The following is a 24,355-nucleotide window of genomic DNA, read 5'->3' as shown; positions in this document are numbered from 1 at the left end:
ACAAATGGGTTCAGGAGAACTATTTGGTTATGACATGGCTGTGCCGCTCTGTGTAGCCACATATCAGCCAGAACTATTTGTGGACAAAAACAGCCAAGGAAATCTGGGATGTCATGAAAGAGACTTACTCCCAACCCCTTAATGTTGCTAGGGCTTATGAATTGAAGTGTGAGGTTAACAACCTTAAGCAAGGAGAGAAACCAGTCTCGGTTTACTTCTCTACTTTGAAATCTCTGTGGCATGAAATTGACCACCTAGAAACACTTGAGTGGGAAAGTCAGAAGGATGCACAAACTCATAGAAAGCAAGTTGAAACTAATAGGATTTTTGAATTCCTAGCTGGTTTGAATCCTGACTATGATATTGTGACAACAAATACTAACAAGGGACAGTGTGACCTTATCTCAAGCCTACTCCTTAGTGCATAGTGAAGAGACTAGGAGAAAGGTTATGATTGCAGCATCAACCCTTCCCACTAGCCTTGGTAGTAGTTAAACCTAAGTTTGGGGGTGATACATAGAGGGATATAAAGAAGGAAGATAAGCGGGATCTAGTGTGTGAACATTGCAAGAAACCTAAGCATACTAAAGACACATGTTGGAAGCCGCACCCTCATCTAGTTCCAACAAAACTAAGGAACAAAAGGGGTAATGCTCATATGGCTGTTAATACTGATTCTGCATCCTCATCGGGCACAAAAGGCATGCCTCTAGACACCCTAGCTGCTGTCCAGGCTGCCCTAACTCAGTTGGAAAAGGAAGCTGGGAATTCAGCTCAATCATCTCAGCCACCATCAACTCCTCCCACATCAGGCTTTGCTCATTCAGGTACTCGGGCCTCAGCTTACCATGCTTCAGCTCCAGGTAACACTGAACATTGTTGGGTAATAGACTCAGGTGCATCTGACCATATGACTAGTTTGCCATCACTGTTCACTACCTATCACTTATCTTTTGATAGAGATAAAGTGTCCATTGCTGATGGTTCCCTTGTTCCCATTTCTGGCAAGGGAGACACATCAAGTTGTCTAATACCATTTCCTTATCTTCTGTTCTGCATGTTCCTAAGCTTAATACTAACTTGCTTTCAGTCAGTAGTATTACAAAACATTAGAATTGTTCAGTAACTTTTTTCCCTGACTGATGTGTTTTTCAAGACTTGGAGACAAGGAAGGTGATTGGGATTGGCCGTGAGATGAATGGGATATACATGCTTGGAGAGAGTTCTCATTGGGAAGATCGTGAAGATAGGAAGTCTTTTGTTTCTCAGTCTGTTAGTCAGGTTATGCTTTGGCATAATCGGTTGGGTCATTTATCCTTTCGGTCTTTGAAGAGTTTGTTTCCAAAATTGTTTGAGTCTGTTCAGATGTCCAATTTGAGATGTGAGAGTTGTGAACTTGCAAAGCATTGTAGAACATCTTGTTCCTTGAGTAATAAAAGAAGTAGTAATTCTTTTGATATTGTGCATACTGATGTTTGGGGCCCGTATTACATCACTTCTATGGGGGGATATATATATTTCTTGTTGTTTGTTGATGACTATACCCGTTTTTCTTGGGTTTACCTTATGCATTCTCGAGATGAGGTTCCTGCTTTGACCCAGATATTTCATAAGATGATTTTAACCCAGTTTGGGGTCAAAATCAAAATCTTCAGATCCAATAATGCGAAAGAATACTTTATCAACCCATTAGCCTCTTATTTGCTTGATCATCGGATTATTCACCAGAGTACTTGTCCTTATACACCATAGTAGAATGGGGTTGCTGAGAGGAAGAATAGGCACATATTGGAGGTGGCTAGAAGCATTATGTTTAACTCCAATGTGCCTATTCGTTTCTAGGGAGATGCTATTCTTACAACAGCTCATTAATCGAGTTCCTTCACGGATTCTTGACATGAAGCCTCCATTTACCCTTCTATATCCCGATAAAGAATTGTTTATTGTTCCCCTTAACACCTTTGGTTGCACTTGCTTTGTTCAGATTCTTGGACCTCATCGTTCCAAATTTGATCCTAAGGCCTCCAAATGTATTTTTCTTGGTTATGCACAAACTCAAAAGGGTTATTGCTTCTATGAACCTACTTCTGGGAGAAGATTTGTCTTGATGGATGTTACTTTCTTTGAGGAGGTACCCTATTACCCTAGGGTTTCTCCTCAGGGGGAGAGTAGTGATAGTGGGGTTAATTCATCAGAAGTTCATTTACCTGTTCCATTGAGTGATGAGGGATGTAATGGGGAGGGTTGTCAGAGGTGTCAGGATTTGAGAGTTTATCACAAGCGGTGGAGGTAGGTTGATTTCGGTCATCAGTAGTCCAGGCCAGCCCCAGTTCCTTCTGCAAATCCAGATCCAGGTACCACAGTCCCTTTATCAGATCCAGGCCCCACTGAGATACCTTCCACTGTTGCTACTTTACCTCATTTGGATGACTTGACCTCCCCATTGCAGTCTGTAAAGGCAAACGATGTTGCACCACATCCACAACTCATTGCGTTTCCCAGTTCCTGTCCTGTGATTGCCTGTCCCCCTTTTACAGGTCCTTTCTCACATCCATTGCTGATATTCCAATTCCCAGAACAGTGTAGGAAGCCTTGTCAGTTCTTGAGTGGAAAGATGCAATGAAGGTTGAAATGGATGCTCTTCTGAGGAATAGTACTTGGGAGCTAGTTGACCAACCTAAAGGAAAGAAACCGGTTGGATGTAGATGGGCATTTACTGTGAAACATAATGTTGATGGTTCCATTGAAAGGTATAAGGCCTGATTAGTTGCAAAGGGATTTACTCAGACTTATGGTATAGACTATTTGGAGACTTTTGCTCCAGTAGAAAAGATGACCACTATTAGAGTTTTGTTATCCCTTTCTGCCAATTACTCTTGGTCCTTGTTCCAGATGGATGTTAAAAATGCATTCCTCAATGGAGACATACAGGAAGAAGTCTACATGCAGTTACCTCCTGGATTTTATGATGCAGAGACAGGAAAGAAGGTTTGCCGGTTGAATAAAGCCTTGTATGGACTAAAGCAGTCCCCCAGAGCTTGGTTTGATAGATTCAGACAGGCCCTTGAAAAATTCGGCTGTGTATAGGCCCAGTCAGACCATACATTGTTTATTAAAAGAGTGGACTCTTCCTTGACTTTGCTTGGTGTGAATGTGGATGATATTGTAGTGACAGGGAATGATAACAGTGAGATTGAGTCTCTTAAACAACTCATTCATCAAGAGTTTGAGGTGAAAGATCTGTGAGAGCTACGATACTTCTTGGGTATAGAGGTAGCTAGATCTAAACATGGGATTTTTATTTCTCAAAGGAAGTATGTTCTAGATCTATTGGGAGAAACTGGAAAGTTGGGTGTTAAGCCTGCAAATACACCTATTGAACAAAATCACAAGATTAGTGCAGAGGGTGGAGAGCCACTTGAAGACAAAGCTATGTTCCATCGGTTAGTTGGAAAACTCCTCTATCTTTGTCTGACACGACCTGACATCAGTTATGCAGTCAACATTGTCAGTCAATATATGCACTCTCCTAGAACTACTCGCCTCCTTGCAGTTGAGAGGATATTAGCATACTTGAAGAGATGTCCACGTAGAGGTACATTATTCAAGAATAATGATCACATGAAGATTGAGGTTTATACAAATGCTGATTGGGCTGGGAGTGTTGATGATAGAAGGTCTACCTTTGGATATTGTGCCTTTGTAGGAGGTAACCTTGTCTCCTGGAGGAGTAAGAAACAAAGTGTTGTTTCTCGTTCTAGTGCTGAAGCTGAATATAGATCTATGGCTAATAGTGTGGCTGAAATCCTATGGTTGAAGTCATTATTTGAGGAGTTGGGTATTGCTTATGAGAAGTTCTTAATGTTGTATTTGAAGGGATAGGAAATCCATCACATGGACGCCCAAAATTGCGGAATAAAGGGGGCGAATTTCAAAAAATTTTTCTCTCCCTTCAATTGGGAATTGAATTCCCCATTTAGAATATCATATTTTCAAGGATCATTCTTGAACCATAAACTGAACTAGATCTGAACCAAAAGGAGTAGGGAGAGATAATACCTGATACAGAGAAATAATATCTCTCAATGGAGGTGTTCACGCGCAAGGTAGGATCCAAAATCCGCTCCCACTGAAGATGGCGCAGTGCAGGGTGGAGCAGAATCAGCAGTGTTCTTCCAAAGAACTTGATCCTTCCCAAGAATTACCTGGACGGCTTGTGAATACAACTCCTACCAATATTTTCTCCAAAAGATTGGAATCAAGATCCAATCTTGATTTCTCCCAAGGAATGGAGATCGAACTGCTGTAGGCGGCGGCTGCAGGAAGGAGGCGGCAAGAGAGTATTTGCAGGGTGCTGAATTCTCTCTTCTGTAATTTCAGCTCTGAGGACAAGACTGTTGTTGGTGGTTGTCTGTTGTGTCTAAAGGCTGCCGCCCCCTCTTCCTTTTATAGACTTAAAGGGATAAGCTCCTAATCCCATTAGAAGTTGCTAACCCAAATCATATATGGATTAGAAGTCCCTTTAAGATAAGGGATAATCCTTATCTTATCTGTAGATTAGATCAGCCATCTCCTAATCTAATTAGGAAGTTTCCATATCTAAATCTCATTTAGATCTTGGACTCTCTGAGTGGATAGGGTGTGGGCCCAATCTTATCAGCTGATCTTATCTCAGAATTCGCCCCTTAATGACTAATCAAATTAGCCCAGTTCGAAATGGGCTTAAGGCCCATTTAGGGTTATGTATTCATTTAGCATTCCAAACTGCTGCCCAGTTGGGCTTCTTGTATGGCGTGGGACCCAAACATTGATCTACACATCAACCACATGGGTTCAGCCTAGTCTTTGTTACAAGGCCTGGCCGAATACACTGTTATGGACAGTGCACCCCTTGAAACCCATCAGATGGGCTCTATGGGCCCAACACTTACCCTAAGTGGTCCCTAAGCCAAGCCACCTTGTAACACCCAGGGACTGTGGACAGATGCAAGATTAGCCCATCAGGTATTATCCTCAATGGTCTTACACTTTACCTCTCAGCCCATAATGATCATACACTGCCCGACAAGAGATGACCTCTCCCTCGGCTGCAAGGAATAGTGTTGCACTCTCTCTAGTATGGATCCCGGGAATTAAAACCTTTTGCAAACCATTTCGAAACCATAATATATATACTTTTATATCTCATATAAAATATATTTTGCAAAACAAATTTCAACGATTGAAATCAGCTGCCGGTAGTCTTGGTTTCCATCAGTGAGAGTGCATCCCCGATCATTACCTTTGTCCGACAAAGGGGCTGATCTTGTCACTATGATCATCCACTCAGATGAATTCTCAGACTGTCCCAACATACCCAGGTTTTGACCCCCGCTAAGGATCTCACTGATTGGTACATCAAAGACAGCCCAATCCGACACCTAGTGCAGTATCATAATCGAGTCTAGGGATTGGGTGTAACTTTCCAATTTTGCCCATCAATCTCCAAGGTCCAGGGCAATATTGGAAATCTGGTCCAGTTCAAAGATTCAATTAATCCCACACTGTATGTGCCTAGGGTCTCACCCCGGTAGCTGAGACAAGCCACCCCAACCGACTTGGTGGCACCACAGTGTCAGCCTTGTCAGGATAGGTCTCCCCAGACCGACCCACTGGCTGTGAACATTCTAAACTAACACGAGTCTCATTAAGTGTCCAGTTTAAGGGTATTACACAAAAACATACCAAGGGAACATGAATCAAATATGCACTTTTATTCATTTACAATAAACTCATAAAGTACATCGTTTTGATTGAAGCTAAGGGCATACAAAAATTGTCTAACAGTATTGTGATAATCAAGCTGCTATTAATATAGCTTATAATCCGGTACAACATGACAGAACTAAGCATATTGAAGTCGACTGACATTTTGTCAAAGAAAGGGTTTCGCCTCAAGAAGTGTGTCTCCCATATATCACCTCTAGCATGCAGCTCGTAGATCTTCTCACCAAGGCTGTTCCAAGGAAGAAGTTAGAGGTAGACCTATGCAAGTTGGGAATGACAAATATCTATTCCCAACTTGAGGGGGAGTGTAGTGAACATTGATGTGGACCCCACTGTGTTCGTATGGCAGCACATTTTTGTAAGTTATGTTAGTGTTAGTTGGTAGTTATTTCAGTTTGTTATTATAACTTTATTATTAGTTTATTTGCCATGTAAGCAATAAGGGCAATTCAGCCCTTTTACAAATAGTCAACATATATAAATATTAAGAGTGGGTCGGCAGATCAACTAATCAACCCTCTCTCTCTTTTCAAAATCTCTTCGTGTGCTTCTCTTTTCTCCCTCTCTTCTTCTTCTCTTTTGAAATTTCTTCTTTCTTTTTCTTTTGAATTCAAGACTGATTGTAGTCTTGATCGACTACTAAGTGGATTAGCTATTGCTATTCATTTATTTGATGAACTACTCTTTTGTGCATTTTTGTTGATAAGGGAAATTAATTAATGAGAGAATCAAATATAAAAGAGTACAATTAACCACACCCCAAAGGCAGGGAGAATGATTCAAACTGTCTATAAGAGCCCAATGTAAATATACACAGAAAAACTGATATAGGAAATAGATGCAATTATAGATAATTAGGGTTATTAGCTTCCTAGCTAGTGCAACGGGCTCCTCAATGCTCCTCCCATGGCAATTCACTATCAAAAGAAAACAACCCTCCCATGGCAAGATCTTCTGCTGTTGAACTAGATGACCTTGGCATCCATATTAATGACTTTCAGTGAATGTTGGATGCAATATGACTTGATGGGTTCATATAATGGTGCAGAATGCTAGGTTTCCTAACATGTTCTTAATGCCATTAAATAATACATTAACATTCACATTATCAAAACTTTTATTTTTTCAATGCACACACGCACACCAATGTAAGAGCACATGCTATGCTCAATGTTTTAAAAGCGCAAGGCGCAAGATGAGGCGTGCACTTTTTTGAAGCAAGGTGCAAAAATACAAAAAACTGCTAAAAAATAAAAAAGTCAGAAAATTCAAAAAAAATATTAAACATAATATTAATAAAAATATAAACTTAAGTTTTAAAATAATTTTTTTAAAAATCCTATTATCTAAAATTAAATTAAAATACATAAACATAACATGTAAAGCGTATTCAAATGAAAATTTAAAAATAAAATCAAACATATAAAACATTTTCAAGCTTGTAAAACCTACAATCTTTCTTTTTCCTTAATTGCATTGCTTCAAGTAGCTAATGTGATGTAAAACATATTACATTCCTAATTCTACGAGTCGCCTTTGTGCCACGCCTCCTCCCCTTCCTCCTCCTCCTTCCTCCTCATCCCCCTCTTCTTAAGGAGGCTCACGCCTCCTTGTGTTCGGGAGGCTTATGCCTCTTACGTTCTGAACTACGCCTCATGCCTCTAGGTAGTGAAATGCCTTGCGTTACACCTCCGCATTTGAAAACATTGGATATAAGGGTAAAAGACTTAAGCATGCCTTGAGGTTTCATAAAATTGACTTTAAGCATACATTGAGTTTTTCAAATAGACTTAAGTATACCTTCCCACTATTATTGTAGCTGGTTTGAATGAAAATAGACTTTTTTTTTCCCTTTGTTAAGATGTGAAACAGGGTCATCTTTTACCTTGAGATTGCAACCTGTAAACCATAATTTAAAATTTTAAAGAATGAAGCCACTGCCACCAATGAGACTTGCACTTCTTTAAAAGTTTTAAAGAACTTTTGAAGAATTGAGAAGAGAGATACAAGGAATGTATGATAGGGTTCCAAAAGCCACAAGATTTATATTTGTTACCTAAAGTTGTAGGTAACACAAAGGTTATTGTAGAGATGATGGGCCGAATGGGCCATGGAACATTGTTATTTTTATTTATTTCTGTTCATGTTTTATTTCTGTAGTTAGTGGGCCTTACTTGTGGGCCTGTTTTATTTCTTTTGTTACTGTTTTTAGTGCTAGCTGCCCTACTAAGGGTATACATGTAATTATGTCTCTTTTACAATGAAAGAATAAAAGATATTTGTGAGGGCTGGAGAGAGGTTTGAATCAAGGTTCAAAATATCAATACGCCCGATACGTCGGTAGAGGCGTATCGGTAGTTTTTTTTTTTTCCAAATTCGGTTCAGAGGGGCCAGTTTAAGGTCCGTCCACCCCTGAACCGGTCAAAACTCTGATACACCCTCTGTAGGAGCATATCGGGAGGCTCCCGATACGTATCGATACTTTGAACGTTGGATCGAATTACTCTCTTCCTCCCTTTTTCTTCCATCTTCTTTCTCCATTGTTTCTCTCTCTTCCATATTCTTCAATCTTCTTCTTCTCTTCTATTTTTTATTTTTTTTTTCATATTTTTATTGGTGGGATCTACATCTTGGTATCAAAACGGAGTTCCTACCTTATTCATTTTTCTTCTCTTTAATCCCATACATAGGTTGTATGGAGAGTTGATTGGTTAATTAATTAGCAAGTATTTAGCCCAGTTAGATGAGGTTTTTGGAGAAGATTACAATGCTTGTTTAGGGCCCAAGGCAGGTTCTTGGAGAGTTTCCTTAAAACCCCAGCTAACTAGAGTGTTTAGATTAAGGGGTACAAAGGGAGTTTGGAAGTGGTGCTTGGAGCTAGAATAGAAGCATTCTGGTTATCTTTGAGATCGATCCAAGTTGAAGTGATTTTTGGGGCCTCTAGTAGGAGCGGCTAGACTTTCTCCCTTTCTCCCATTTTGCCAGGTCTGGTGAAATCCCTGCTTTGGCTGTTTGACTAGTAACATTGTATTTTGATTTTCGTTTGTCTCCGTTTGTCTAGTGGAGAAAACTGGAGGTGAGATGGAACAATCCACAGATTCTGGGTTTAGTCTGGGAGGGTATGTGGAGACTCTATTGGGGGTAGTAACCTCAGTGAGATGGGACTAATTATTTGGCATGGTCTCAGTCAATGAAGTTTCATGTTTGCAGCAGCCATATGTGTGTCTCTAGTGGCATGTAAACTAACTAATCACGCTAACAACATATGAGATATTTGGCCATGTCATGCAAATGTATAGTAACTTCTCCAAACGCCTCTGAAACACTCCCTGTTTGCCAAGAGCTCACCATCATTAGCTGAAAACTTATGTTTGACATAAATAGGTGTAGAGGTAGGTTTGACACCAAGTTTCCCAAATCCCATCTCCATAAGAAGATCTAACACATACTTCCATCTCTTTCACCATACAAGCCCAAAACCCTGTATAAATTTCAACCATAAGTGCATAACTTACTTTTATTCTCCCACCAAAATTTATATACCTTACCTATATTCCTTTTTAATGAATTTATAATTTTTTATGTACTATCAAGTGCTAGCTATTGTCTATCTTTTCTCAATATCAATGCTGAAAAAGCTAGAAATTCCAGAAATCCTTGTTTTATATTCGGAATTATGATTTAAGTGTATTCCAGGGGGAGAGTCTAATGACTCTATTTCTGCTGTATACTCTTTAGGTTTATTTGTAAGGATAACAAATTGTTCTTAACTTACTCAATATGTGGTCATAATGTAGGCTATACCTCTTTAGATATATCTATGGCAATGGAAATATTAGAAAATGAGAATGAACAATTATTGAGTGACTTGTATTGTCAACTTCATGTTTTATTTTGGTACATAACTTGGATTTTTATTTACCCTTTTATTAGGCAAGTGCTTCTAATTATGGTCTAATTTATTAACATGTGCATTCATTGGTGCTTGCTTAAAATTAAATCCATCGTTACTGGTTATGATTCTGTTCTATTATGATATTATCTAATTCCATTATTGATCAGTTGTAATCCTCATATTGAACCTTTGATCTTTGAAATTTTTAATTTGGCAAGCAGATGGATCTTGGGGTAGGGTCGTTTGTTTTGGCCAATTCATTAGTTTCAAGACAAGCACGGAATGCCTTGTCAGTGTGAGTATTAACTTCAGTTTTTTTCAAAAAATGTTTTTCTTGTTTCATATTTTTTTGATAAAATTTCTTGCTTCATATTTTTAGCATGTATTTATGTAAGGAAGTTTTACAAAAATTAAAATAACCAAGTTTTCTGAATTGATAAAATTTGTGACATCTACAAAATAGAGCCTAAATCCATGTGCTGAAAAAATCTCCTTTTTTCAGAAAAAAAATGCCCTGGCAGAAAACAAAAGAAAAAGTGGAGGCATATTTGTCTCTTCATTGTATTCTTCTCTCACTCTCTCTTGCCTCTCGCCTTTTGCCACTGACGATTCAGTTCTAACACTTTACACTATACATTCTTGTATTTGCACTCTTCCCAAACTGAGCCATAATAAATCTTCAACTGAGAATTCTTCGAAAAGCTTAATTGGATAACCACTTCTTCCCCTTCCTCCCTGGGCTGTTCAATTTGAAGGAAAACTATGGATCTTCTTCCAAATTTTAGCAGAAGATTCAAACCAAATTTGGGAAACGGTTGCACACTGGCTTTCTGGAAGGAGCCCTGGTGCACTGGCCATCCTCTTTCTGAGGGTTTTCCTCAGCTTTTCCAGCTGGTGGTTGATCAAGATGCAATGGTGGCCGACTGTTATGAGCTCCTGGGGATTGGGGTGGTCTGGAATCCTACCTATCGGTGAAGCTTTCAGGACTGGGGGCATGAAAACTTTGCTGATTTGCTCCTGTTTTCGGGCCAGGATCTGGTCTACGGATGACTCTTTACTGTTAAATCTTTTGCTCACAAGTTGACGGCTTGCAGTTTGTCTCAGTTCCTGCTTCCAGGATTTGGAACCCATTCTCCTCCTCAAAAGTTAATGTTCTAGTGTGGGCAGCAGCTCTAAATAGGTGTCTTACTAAGGCAAATCTGATTAGAGGGGGTGTCCAGATTCAAGATCAGAGCTGTAGTTTGTGTAGTATAGGTTTAACCTAGATTTGCTTTACTGGAAAGGCATGAGAAGATGGTAAAGGGGGTTTAAGTACAGGGAAAATGGTCACATGAGAACAACAGGAAGAAGAGACAGTCTGCATTCTATGATCAGAATTGGATGGATTGAGTGAAACAAAACCCAGAGAGCTGACTAGATCTTTGGTTGTAGGTAATCCATGGTCTCTAAGCCTTCTCCTAGAACCATAATCACAAGAGTTCCCAGATGGAGAGGGCGAAAGGGGATGTGAAATGGGTTAGTTTTGAAGGGAAGAGATAGAATAAATATTAGAATGTCATTCTTTCAACAATCCATCTTCCCACCAAAGATCCTCCTAAAATTTAACCCTATATCCAGAATTGTAAAAAAGTGAGTATGAGTTAAGAATCAAGGAAGCAACTCAATCATTGCCTTCCAAAGAGAAGAGGAAGAGGCCCTTTCATTTAATCCGGCATACCAAGCCATTAGGGTGTCTCCCATGAATGCTAGTCACCATGTTATTCCATAGCTTGGTAGAGTCTATTGGAATCCTCCAAAGTCTTTTCCCTAACAAGGCTGAATTCTTTTCTCCCAACCTACCCATGCCCAGGCTCCTGTCTGTTTTCTTGGTACACATGGTTTTCCATTTTAACAGGTGCTCCTAGCTCCCACAGGAAGCCCTCACGATAGGTCCACAATATTTTGGCTGCTACACGCAACATCCTAAATACCAAGAGATAGTAGACTGGTAGGTTTTTATGGTTGAATTGATCAAGGTTATCCTCCCCTCTTCCAAGTGGTCAATTTCTTTGCATAGCTTTTCAAGACGGGGTCCCTTCCCCAAACACAACTTCTCCTATAGTTACCTCTTTGTGGGAGATCAAGATACTTCATTGGCCACTCATTAGTTGATAATCCCAATAGTGTTGTAGTTCTGTCTGCCTCCTCACTCATATTTACTCCAGCCACAGCTCTTCTCAAGGTTCACTTTAGGTAATCCTTGCTAAAAACACTGTGTCATTGTCAAATTGTAGATGCCCATGACATAGTGTCAAAGCTTTTCTTCTTATAGATTTGTTAAAGTTCGGCCTGCCCTAGAAGACTGTTTTGTTTGTTAGCTGTAAAGTAAACAGTAAGAAGGAAGAGAGGAAAGAAGAAGGAAGAAAGAGGAAGGAGAAGAGAAAAGGTCTGGTTCGAAATTAGGAAAAAGTCAACCCTAGTTTCGGCCAAACCTGTTATTATATTTTAATGTGATTGGAAAAGACATAAGTGCCCTTATTTAAGTAAGAGACGCTCGAACTAACATAATAGTACACATAAGCACTCTCAATAGGTACAAAGACCGAAATACCCCTTCACTAACACTCCCCCTCAAGCTGGAGTGTATATATCATATAATCCCAGCTTGTTACATATGTAGTCCACTCTCCCCCGACTTAAACCTTTTGTAAACAAGTCTGCCCACTGATTTCCTGTATTAACATATGCAGTCTCTATCACTCCATTCAACACCTTCTCTCTCACAAAATGATAGTCAACTTCGATGTGCTTGGTTCTTTCATGAAACAACGGATTGGAAGAGATATGAACCGCTGCCTAATTGTCACAATAGAGCTTCATTGGAGTACTGATGCCATATCCTATCTCCTGTAGAAGGTTCCTTAGCCACACTAATTCACAAGCAGTATGTGCCATGGCCCTATATTCTGCTTCTGCATTGCTTCTTGCCACAATTGTTTGCTTCTTACTTTTTCACGTTACCAGGTTACCCCCCAGGAAGGTGCAATAGCCTATAGTAGACCGTTTATCAGACATGGAACCTGCCCAATCAGCATCGGTGTATCCTTCTACTTCCAGTTTTCCGCCACTTTTGTACAGTCCACGACTAGGAGCTCCTTTCAAGTACCTCACAATCCTTAGCACTGCATTCCAATGTGGGACCAAAGGTTTCTGCATGAACTGACTCACCACACTAACCGCAAATGAAATATCTGGCCGAGTAATGGTTAGGTAGTTTAGTTTGCCTACAAGACGTCGGTATCTTCCAGGGTCTTCAAATACTTTACCTATATCACTGCTCAGCCTCGTATTTGTTTCCATAGGTGTCTCAGTCGGTTTAGTACCCAACAAACCTGTTTCTTCTAATAAATCAAGCACATATTTCCTCTGACACAAATTAATGCCATGCTTAGATCTTGCTACCTCTATGCCCAAAAAGTATTTCAATTTGCCAAGGTCCTTTGTCTGAAAGTGTTCCTGTAGGAATGCCTTCAGTTTGTCAATGCCCATTTTATCATTCCCAGTCACAACGATATCATCTACATACACCACCAGTAGTATTTTTCCTACTGGAGGGTCATGACTAAAGACAAAATGATCAACTTGGCACTGTTTCATACCAAACTTCTTGACCACCTCACTGAACCTACCAAACCATGCTCGAGGGGACTGTTTAAGTCCATATATAGCCTTCTTAAGTTTGCATACCTTACCATCCTCCCCTTGAGCAACAAACCTTGGTGGTTGCTCCATGTAGACCTCCTCGAGCAAATCACCATGCAAAAAAGCATTTTTGATATCTAGTTGATGTAGAGGCCAATCATACTAGCTGCTAGGGAGATAACAACACGAACTGACCCTATCTTAGCAACCGGGGAGAATGTCTCTGTGTAGTCAATGCCATAGGTTTGGGAGTACCCTTTTGCAACCGGCCGTGCCTTCAGGCGCTCAACACGACCATCTAGCAAATACTTAACGGTATACACCCACTTACAACCGACAGCCTGCTTCCCAGGAGGAAGAGCGGTGAGGTCCCAAGTGTGATTATGATGGAGGGCAGAGAGCTCTTCTTCCATAGCATGACACCACTCTGGAGAGGTAAGGGCTTCCTGGACATCCTTAGGAACAACCACTGAGGATAACAAGGAGATGAACTGGCGATGGGAAGCGGAGAGGTGAGTAAGGGAAACAAAATTGGAAATAGGGTGAAGGGTGCCGGTGCGTTTACCTTTCCGTAAGGCAATAGGGAGATCAAAGTCGGTGGCTAGTGTAGGATCTGGAGCCGGATTTGTTGACGGTGATGAAGCCGGAGGAGGCGTAGCCAGTACACGTGGGCTATGTGTATACACGTGACGGATAGGTGGACGGTCAACGGACGGTGGCACCGGAGGCAAAGACGTAGGCACGACTGGAACCAGAGGAGGAGGATCAGCCACAGGAAGGGGAAGAGGAGGAGGTGATGTGGAGGAAGCAGCATCACCGGACCCCACGAAGAACGGAGTAGACTCGAAGAAAGTAACATCAACACATACCAAAGAACGATGAGAATTGGGATGGTAACACTTGTACCAAGGAAGATACACTTAAGGGATCGTGCATCTAACTTGTCAGTCCCAAGACCTAGATTATGGACAAAGCAGACACACCCAAAAACCTGAGGAGGAAGCGGAAACAGAAACATGTTGGGGAACAAGACACTAAAAGGAGAATGACCATCAAGAATAGACGTGGGCATCCGATTAATTAAGAAACAAGAGGTGAGCATTGCATCACTCCAAAAGGGTTTGGGAACATTCATGTGGTGCATGAGTGAGCGTGCCGTTTCTACAAGATGTCGGTTCTTTCTCTTAGCAACCCCATTTTGTTGTGGGGTGTAGGTACATGAAGTTTGGTGTATAATGCCATGTTGGTCCAAGTATTCTTGAAAAGATGAAGACAAGTATTCACGGCCATTATCAGAACAGAAAATTTTGATGTGAACGCCAAATTGATTGTGGATCTCAGCATAGAATTTCTGGAAGATGGCAAATAATTCACTTCTTCTTTCATTAAATAGAGCCACGTCATTCTTGAAAAGTCATCAATAAAAATAACAAAATATCTGTGCCCATTATATGACATCACTTTATAAGGACTCCAAACATCTGAATGAATTAAAGAAAAAGGACTTGACACACGGTCCATCGGCTTCATGCCATCCACCAATCTTCATGCCATCCACCAATCTTCATCCCCGTCTTGAGATCCTGAAAAACACACATAGAGGGGTAAAATGTAACAGAGCAATTAAGGGACTTGGTCAGCTTACTAACAGACATAAGATTAAATGGAAGTTTAGGTACATATATAAAGCAGAGGATAGGGACATAGGGTCTAGGTCAACATTACCAACACCACGAATAGATGATGTGGAGCCATTAGCAAGGGTAACAGAGTGTGATGCTGAGCAATGAGTGAGAGATGAGAACACACCTGGAGTCCCCGTCATGTGATCGGAGGCTCCAGAGTCAATAATCTAGGGGTTGGGTGTGGATGCCAAACAAGCCATACCTGAGTGTGCAAAGATAGTTGTGTTCTGCTGTGATGTGGATTGAACAAACTTTTCATACTCATCACGAGGAACACTCACCATCTCTTTGCCGGGACCATCTGGAGAGGTAGAAGGCATCTGGTCAGCTGATCGGTTCTCTTGTCTAAAGCTGGAACTGGTGTCACTAGTCATGGCATGGTTGGCCCACGTCGAGGGTGGACCATGTAAGTCATAGCAATAGTTAATAGTATGTCCATCCAAACCACAATGAGTACACCTCTGTGGACCCGAGCCACGTCCTCTACCACAAGCTCCCCCTGAATCTCTGCCTCCAGTACGACCACCACCACGGATATGTGTAGATCCACCACTACCACTCCGGCCATACACTGGACCACTACTGCCACCTCGTCCTCTCGACACTACAAATGCTGATTTATCTGAGATATTAGAGTTTTCCATAGATCCAATGGAAGTCCTCCGAAGACGAGTAAACACCTCTAAAGATGGAAGGGCAGATCCTCCTAGTATTTGGGCTCGTACTGGTTCATACTCAGACTCCAGCCCCACCAGAAACCGAGTCACATCAAGCTGCTCTCTCTGTTGCTGTTGAACCTTGACATCAGAAGTGAGAGGGTGATAGACATTTAGCTCATTACGGATATTTCTCATACTGGCATAGTACTCCTCAAGGCTCTGATTTTCCTGTTGCAGATTGAAGTATTCCTGATACAGTTGATATACCCTAGTTGTTTTATCCTGACCAGAATACAATTTCCTGGCATGATCCCACACCTCTTTGGCTGTGTCAAGAAACATGAAGTTCACACTGATTCTGGGTTCCATATTGTTCCACAACTATGTGATAATCTGTGCATCTTCCTGTTCCCAGTCTTCATACTCCTAAGAACTAGTGGGGGGTTTCTCCTCTCTTATGTGCTTTACCTTCTTCTTTGCCTTCAGAAAAACCTCTACAAACTTGGCCCAAGGGACATAATTCTCTCCATTTAGTTTAATGGAGGTCATTTGGACATTCAGGTAGTTAGTAGATATCATCACACTAGGTTTACTATCACTGTTATCTGCCATTGCCGAATTCCCTTATCACTGAATCCTGAGCACTACACACAGACACTTGACCGAAATTTGCACACTGATTTCAGCAATGACAAAGGCTGAAAGCTGTACTTGTAACACCACAAACCCTACTCTACAGCTACCGGAAGTTTCACCATTAAGTAAACACTATTTCCCTTCGAATCACACACAAACCAGCATAAACCCTAGCATAAACCCTAGCATACTGCAATCTGAAAACCCATTATACGATCTGTACCACACCTCTCATGTGTTCCATAATAGAAAATATGCATAAAAAAACTCCTTACCTCATCGCCTGAAGGCCAACCACACGAAGGAATGAAACACCACTACACCACACGCACCAGCTCTACATTAATTAGGGGAGGGCTTAGAAACCACAGCAACCAATCACCAACGACACCACTAGAGGCATAGAAATCTCCAAGGGAAGAGGGCGATCACTCCTTTTCAGCCCTTTTCCTAGTCTCCAACCAATGGCTGAGAAATCCAAGAGAAACCCTAGTTCGAATGTGCAGAAAACAGAATTCTAACAGGTCTGATTTGTTTGATGTGGCTCTGATACCATGTTAAAGTTTGGCCTGCCCTAGAAGTCTGTTTTGTTTGTTAGCTGTAAAGTAAACAGCAAGAAGGAAGAGAGGAAAGAAGAAGGAAGAAAGAGGAAGGAGAAGAGAAAAGGTCTGGTTCAAAATTAGGAAAAAGTCAACCATAGTTTCGGTCAGACCTGTTATTATATTATTAATGTGATTGGAAAAGACATAAGTGCCCTTATTTAAGTAAGAGACACTCGAACTAACATAATAGTACACATCATCACTCTCAACAGGTACAAAGACCGAAATACCCCTTCACTAACAAGATTCAACCATGTAATTCTTGATGACCTATTTTCTTCTTTCTTTTTTTTCATATTTAAGCATGAACATGTACCACCATTAGTCTATGTTGTGAATCTTTTCTTTTTAATAACCTTGCAATTTTTTTGATAATCACTTTGCAATTCTTACATATCATTCATTATATTTTTCTAGCAAGGAAAAACTTGAATTTGATCCACTTTTTTATGTTATTAAACATTCATCTTTCTTTTTTTTTTTGATAATTGAAAGAAATTTATTAATCAGCAGTGGGAAATAGTACAATGTCCCCAAGGAGAGCACGAGATGCAACCTCTCCAGGCTAGTTAAGTACAGCTTTCCAATATACTATAACAACTTACAAAGCAGCACAAAAAAGATCCCCCTTGGAAACCTCCTGTTTGGCCAAAGAATCAGCCATAGTGTTGGCAGACCTGCTTACCCATTTTACCTCAACTCTCATATTACTAGTTAACCACTTTACTTTTTGGATGAGATCCTTGTAGCCCCAAATCGTAGCATCTGGGTTTAGAAGCCACCTTGTTACCACTTGAGAGTCCCCTTCAACTAGGAGATGCTCCACCCCAAGCTGGTTAGCGATCTGAATTCCTTGTACTGCAGCTAGTATTTCTGCCCTTGTAGAGTCCCCCACTCCCACAGATCCTGAGAATAAGGGGATGATGTTGCTGTCCTTACTCCTCAGGACACCCCCTATACTTGAAGGCCCAGGGTTACCTTGGCTGCTTCCATCAAAATTCAACTTGATGACACCTTCTATAGGCGGAGCCCATTTTGACAAACTTCTATTCTTCTTTGTAGAAGTATTAGCTATTACTAATCAATTCGTCCACAAGTCATCAAAAAAGAAATCATCAAATATATCCAAGGTTTTCAGCCAATGTATTGCTCTTGTTAGGATGCAGTCCTTCACTTCATTTAATCTTCTTTCCTTCTCTAAGAAGACTTTTGCATTCCTTTCCTCCCAAAGAGTCCATAAGGTGGCTGCCCTAACACATTTCCACATGAACTTGCCTCTTCTAGTGTGCCATACAAAACAAGAAGGGTTAAATAACAAACTCAAATCAGATGACAGAGACCACCTACCTCCAAATAAACCAAGGCTCCAGCTCCATAAGGCTGTAGCAAAGGAATAGGAGATCAGCAAATGGAAATGGTCCTCATTCTGGGCCTTACACAAGGAGCACCAATTCAGGGAGAGACAAAGAGAGGGTCTCTTTTTCTACAAGTTTTCCAAGGTATTGATTTTCCCATAGTAGACTTCCCGGCGGAATACAATAATTTTTGGAGGAATAGGTCATGCCCAAACTTCTTTGAAGGGGTACCCTTGGGAATTGGGTTTAGAACTGAGGGATTTTAGAAAAGAAGAACAAGTGAATGTACCTTTTGGAAGAGGAGTCCAAACTCTTTGATAAGATGTGGGGTCCAAACAATCAGACTCTAGTTAATGAAGTAGCTTAGTGACACAAATCAACTTACCATCCCTTAACCCTTTATGAAATCCAAAATCCTAGTTTAAAGACAAGGGAATTAACGGGTTCGGGAGAAAATTTTGAAGCATGTGTTAGGGCCAGCATGAGCTTGTCTTACAACACCAGTCCCAGTCCTGGATAAAGGAGGATGGTTGCATCAGGTTGGCAGATGGCATTAAAACTTTTGTCAAATTCTCATTATAGCTATCCCTACATAGTTGGAATAAGGCTTGGATGATGATGATGATATTATTCCTCTTCTTAAACCCAAATCCTTGATACTCCCTATCTATACTCTACTTCTTTTTCCCACATAACCATTTAGGTCCCCTCTATAAGGATCCTTTATCCATTTGGGATTTCTTGAGTAGTCCATCTATATTTTGTCAAAGTTGTTTTAAATCTTTACTTCTAAACCTACTTGAGGTGTATAAACATTAATTACATCAATGATTCCTTGCCTAAAGCTAGTTTAATTAAAATTTTTTCTATCTCCATTTCTTTTAACATTTCAATTTCATTTTTTAATCTTTCTCTACCATTTTTTGCTGCTCTATTTCCTTTATTTACTTCTCTTGTAGACCATAGTTTACAATTACCAATTTCTTTAGCTTCACCCTTCCATTCAGTCTCTTGTATTCACACTACATTAATCCTTCTTATTTTCACTATACCTACTAATTCCATTGTCTTGTTTGTTAATGTTCCTAGACTTAAAGTAGCTAATCAAATACTTGTGTTGATCAACTTCTTTACCCACCCTCATCCAAAAAAATGTAGGAATGTTTTCTCATTTCTCACCAGAATTGGTGCTGTTGTAGCATATTACTTTCACGGAATGCCATAGCATGCCTTTACCCTTTTTCTCAGCACATTTGGATTAAGGTGTGTGTAGTAGGGAACACTCTAGCATGAGAACAAAATAGCAATTTCGGATCTATGTTCGTAAGAGTTAGGCAGAAGGTTTTAATGCTGACACCTTATCATGTGGTTATGTTTATGTTGTTTCTTTAACTTTATATGGAATAAATATTGTCATTTCTTTACTTTGACTATCCTAGACTGGTAGACCTCATGAAGAATCGTGCTATTTCAATTTGTTTAACTGGATGATAAATTATTACATTGGTTTAAATATTTTTGTTGGTTATCTCTTATTATTTCTTTTGTTGAACGTGTGCCTTTCTAAGAGAGCAGGGAAAGATGCCTTTAGAAACCACTCATGAGAAATCTTTTTTAGTTTTGAAAATAATGATGTTTGGTGCTTCCATGCTTGCCTTCTATGCTACTTTTGATGCTTCAAGAAATTTTCCTCTGCACCATGTTGTGGATTCAAGTTTTACTCTTTTCTCCCAAGGAAATGGAAGACTGCACTTAAATCTACAAGTCCACTTCTCCTTCTAGGAGTTGGTCGTCTCATTTTTACAACAGGAGTAGATTATCAGGTAAAAAAAAATTCCTTTAGTTACCTTTATGAAAGCTTCTACATTTCATATGGTGTCTATTGTAATTTGTTGCACCAAATTATCCATTTTGAAACAATAAAAGTTTTAAACTACTTTCCTAGTTATGTTACTCTGCTATGTCATTGGTTCAATAAGCTATGATAGTTAACTATAAAAAAAAAGTAGGATAATTCAGTCTATGTTACATACTTGCTTTCAGAAGATAGCAGGTAAGTTTGGGAATAGGGTGAGGTTTAAAGGATTTTATTGGTTAAGAGTTAGAGCAGTTGAGTATGTTTTAGAAGGCTAAATGTTGCCTATTTCTATAATGGGAAATAACTGAAGAAACTTTCACTGCACCTTCCTGTAGTTTTTGCAGTTCAAGTCCAGAATCTGTCAACTTCCTCTTCATTAACTGCACTTTCACTCTTTCTGTCTGGGCCTACTTCCTTCAGCTGTTAGATGCATGTTGACTGACAACCCCTGATTTGCCAGCACTTTTAGCTTCCTGGTGATAGCTAGGTTTTCAGTTAGAGGGAAGATCCTATGGAAGATGCTTCTGCTTGCTCTATGTATGGAAGGAAAGGAACAGTAGAGTGTTTGAAGGGAAGGCTGCTACTATTGAAGCAGCGATCAGCAAGACAGAATGGATGCTGGTCCGGTGGGCATAGATTTTAAAGTTGCTTCTTGATATATCAATATCAGATTTTTGAACAGATGGGTTCTATAATTTTTAATAGAGTATAGCAGAACGTATGGTTGGGGGATTATGGTATGCTTGAAATGATCTTTTGTTCTAGTCAAATTGTTATCTTGACTTCACCTATGTAAATTTGGGAAAGAAATATTTTGGATATGTTTGTGATGCATTACAAGAAAAGAATTGGCATTATTGTTCTTATTATTGTTATTAACTTTGGAGTCTTTGGAAATCTTTCTGATTTGAGAAAGGTGAAAACAGAAACAAATGGTTGAAGATTTCTGTTCTAATTTCATTGAGAAGATCTGTACAAATATATACAACTTCTAAGAATCAATCTAGGAGCTATTCTAGGAAACTAACCCACTAATTTAGCCTAAAAAAAAGGAAACTAAATCGCAGCCTAAAAAAGGAAAATAATCACAGCCTAAATAAGAAAATAAATAACTAAAAAAAAAAGGAAAGATTCTGACTCGGATTCCACAAGGAATAATCCTCATCATCCCTTTCCAACACTCCCCTCAAGCTGGTGAATGTATATCAATCGTTCCCAGTTTGGATACATTTGTCTCAAACCCGACCCTAAGTAATGGTTTAGTGAGGATGTCTGTTTCCTGTGATCCAGATGGCACATAGGATAGACAAAATTTTCCACTTTCGATCTCTGATTTGATGAAATTTCTGTCAATGCGAACATGCTTCATTCGATCATGTTGAATAGGGTTGTGTACAATTGCTATTGCTGGCTTACTGTCACTATACAGCTTCATTGGACTATCAAGTGGAACATTTAAGTCTGACAATAGTCGTTCAAGCCATATTAACTCAGAAATCCCTTGTGCAATTGCCCTGCATTCTGTTTCTGCACTACTTCTGGACACAACAGTTTGCTTCTTACTTCGCCATGTAACAACATTCCCCCAAACCTTTGTACGATATCCTATAGTAGACTTACTGTCCTCAACCGAACCAGCCCAATCAGCATCTGCAAATCCCTCAACTAACCGGTTATCACTTTCCTTGAACAATATACCCTTGCTAGGAGTTCCTTTCAAATATCTAAGGATCTGATCAACAAAACACTGATGTCTCTCGGTTGGAGCATGCATAAACTGACTAACTATGCTAACACTATGGGCAATATCAGGCCTAGTAAGTGATAGATAGATTAGTTTTCCCACAAGATGTTGATATCTCTCTTTGTTAGCTGGAGGATCATTCTCAGAGATCTTATGCTTCCAATTCTTCTCCAGTGGAGTGCTAGCTGGAGGACAACCAAGCTTCCCAGTTTCCTTCAACAGATCTAGGATGCATTTTCTTTGAGAAATGAAAATACCAGTTTTGCTTCTGGCAATTTCCATCCCAAGGAAATACTGAAGTTTTCCATGATCCTTAACTTTGAACTCAGATTGTAGTAGGTCCTTGAGATTCGTAATCTCATCATTGTCATCACCCGTGATTACCATATCATCAACATACACAATCAAGGTTGATTTTTTTCCATCCTTTGGCTGTTTTATGAATAGGATGTGATTTGCCTGTCCTTGTGTGTATCCAAATCTTTTCATAACTGTGCTGAATTGAGTGAACCATGCCCTAGGAGATTGTTTTAACCCATACATAGACTTCTTCAATTTACACATTGATCTTGGTTTTTCTTTGTCTTCGAAGCCAGGGGGCAGCTTCATGTAGACTTCATCAAGAGTTCCATTCAGGAAAGCATTTGAAACATCCATTTGGTGCAATTCCCAATCCAAGTCGGCTGCCATAGACAAGAGAACCTGTATAGAGTTCAATTTTGCAATTGGTGCAAAAGTTTCTTCGTAGTCAAGCCCGTATGTTTGCTTATACCCTTGAGCAACCAAACACGCCTTGTATCTCTCTATTTTCCCTTCCAAGCCTACTTTCACTGTAAAAATCCAGTTACAACTCACTAACTTCTTCCCTTCAGGCATGTTTACAACTTCCCATGTATTATTGTCATTTAGTGCCTTCATCTCTTCCAAAACAGCAACCTTCCATTTTGAATCTCTCAAGGCATCATATATATTTACAGGAATTATTACATTATCAAGTTGAGATACAAATGTCCTGTGAGTGTTAGATAAACGACAATATGACAAATGATTTGAAATCGGATGTTGAGTACAAGATCTTACCCCCTTTCTTATAGCAATGGGAACATCCAGGTCATCAATTGTAACAACACCTCTTTGTGAATCTTGTGGTGAATCCGCCATAGGTTCCGATGATTGGTTTTGCTGAGTAACATGGGGCCTCCTTGAGTAAACAATTAGTTCACTTTTTTGTTGGACTGATCCTCCCCCTTGACCGAGATCTGGGGCAAAGACACAGGAAGAGGTATCGAAGGATCCCAATGATTATCTTCAATTATGTTCTCCCTCTGAAGAGAATCATGGGAATAGAAGGATTGATCTTCAAGGAATGTAACATCATAGGATACATAGAATTTTTTTGTGACAGGATTGTAACATTTATATCATTTTTTAGCGGGAGAGTATCCTATGAAGATACATTTGATGGCCTTTGGATCAAGTTTTCCCCGAGTAGGATTGGTATTATGAACAAACACAGAACACCCGAATATTTTTGGTGGGAGAGAGTTGAGTAAACGAACATGAGGGAATTCTTTTTGGAGACAATTGACTGGTGTACGGAATTTGAGGGGTTTTGATGGAAGTCTATTGATTAAATAGGCAGCAGTTAATACAGATTCTCCCCAAAAATGATGTGGAATAGCACTAGCAAACATGAGTGATCGAGCTACCTCCAACAAATGACGATTTTTTTGTTTTGCAACCCCATTTTGTTGTGGGGTAGATGTACATGAGCTTTGATGAAATATGCCATTCTGAATGAGGTAATCCCCAAGAATCTGTGCAAAGTACTCTCCTCCATTATCTGTGCGGAGTATGTGAATGTTGCATTGGAACACATTCTTTATCATTTTATGGAATTGTTGAAACACATTCCCGGCATCAGATTTGTTCTTCAAGATAGACCCAGCAAGCACGAGTATTGTCATCTATGAAGGTGATGAACCATCTCTTGCCTGTTAAATCCACAACCCGTGATGCTCCCCAAATATCACTGTGAACAAGATGGAACGGTTTGGAAGGTTTGTAATTGTGAATAGGATAATTTTTTCTGGACTGTTTCGCAAGAATACATGACTCACAATGGAAAGAAGAAGGATCTTTATTGAGAAATAAGTTTGGATACAAATGTTTCAAATATTGAAAACTAGGATGTCCTAAGCGTTTGTGCCATAGAATTACATCCGAATTCAATGAACTAGACGTAGAAAGAGATAGATGTGGTTTTGGCCTAGGAGAAGAATCAGTGAGATAGTAGAGACCATGTCGTTCTTCAGCATTGCCAATCATCTTCCTCGAAGACGGATCCTGAAAAATACAACGATCACAAAGAAATGTTACTTTACAATTTTGATCCTTAGTTAACTTACTAACAGAAAGGAGATTATATCTTAAAGTCGGAACATGAAGAACAAATTTCAAATAAAGTCCTTGGT

At 39.9% G+C, this 24,355-nt stretch overlaps 1 protein-coding gene across 3 annotated transcripts in view; it reads left to right on the top strand.

The window, feature by feature from the left end:
* The window catches only part of LOC148880840 (transferases, transferring acyl groups), a 63,992-nt gene that overhangs the window by 12,707 nt on the left and 26,930 nt on the right, over positions 1-24,355 (top strand). For all 3 annotated transcript variants that reach the window (XM_088962899.1, XM_088962900.1, XM_088962898.1), the window contains exons 8-9: positions 9,883-9,956; positions 20,015-20,102. In XM_088962899.1, the coding sequence (XP_088819025.1) occupies positions 9,883-9,956; positions 20,015-20,102 (162 nt within the window). The remainder of the gene's footprint in view (positions 1-9,882; positions 9,957-20,014; positions 20,103-24,355) is intronic.

Source organism: Nelumbo lutea, chromosome 1 (assembly GCF_056320005.1).
Source record: "Nelumbo lutea isolate HS-2025 chromosome 1, American lotus-T2T, whole genome shotgun sequence".
In the NCBI taxonomy this organism is placed as follows: domain Eukaryota; kingdom Viridiplantae; phylum Streptophyta; class Magnoliopsida; order Proteales; family Nelumbonaceae; genus Nelumbo; species Nelumbo lutea.
The sequence above is the reverse complement of the archived record's forward strand: the minus strand, read 5'-3'. Positions and strand labels throughout refer to the sequence as shown.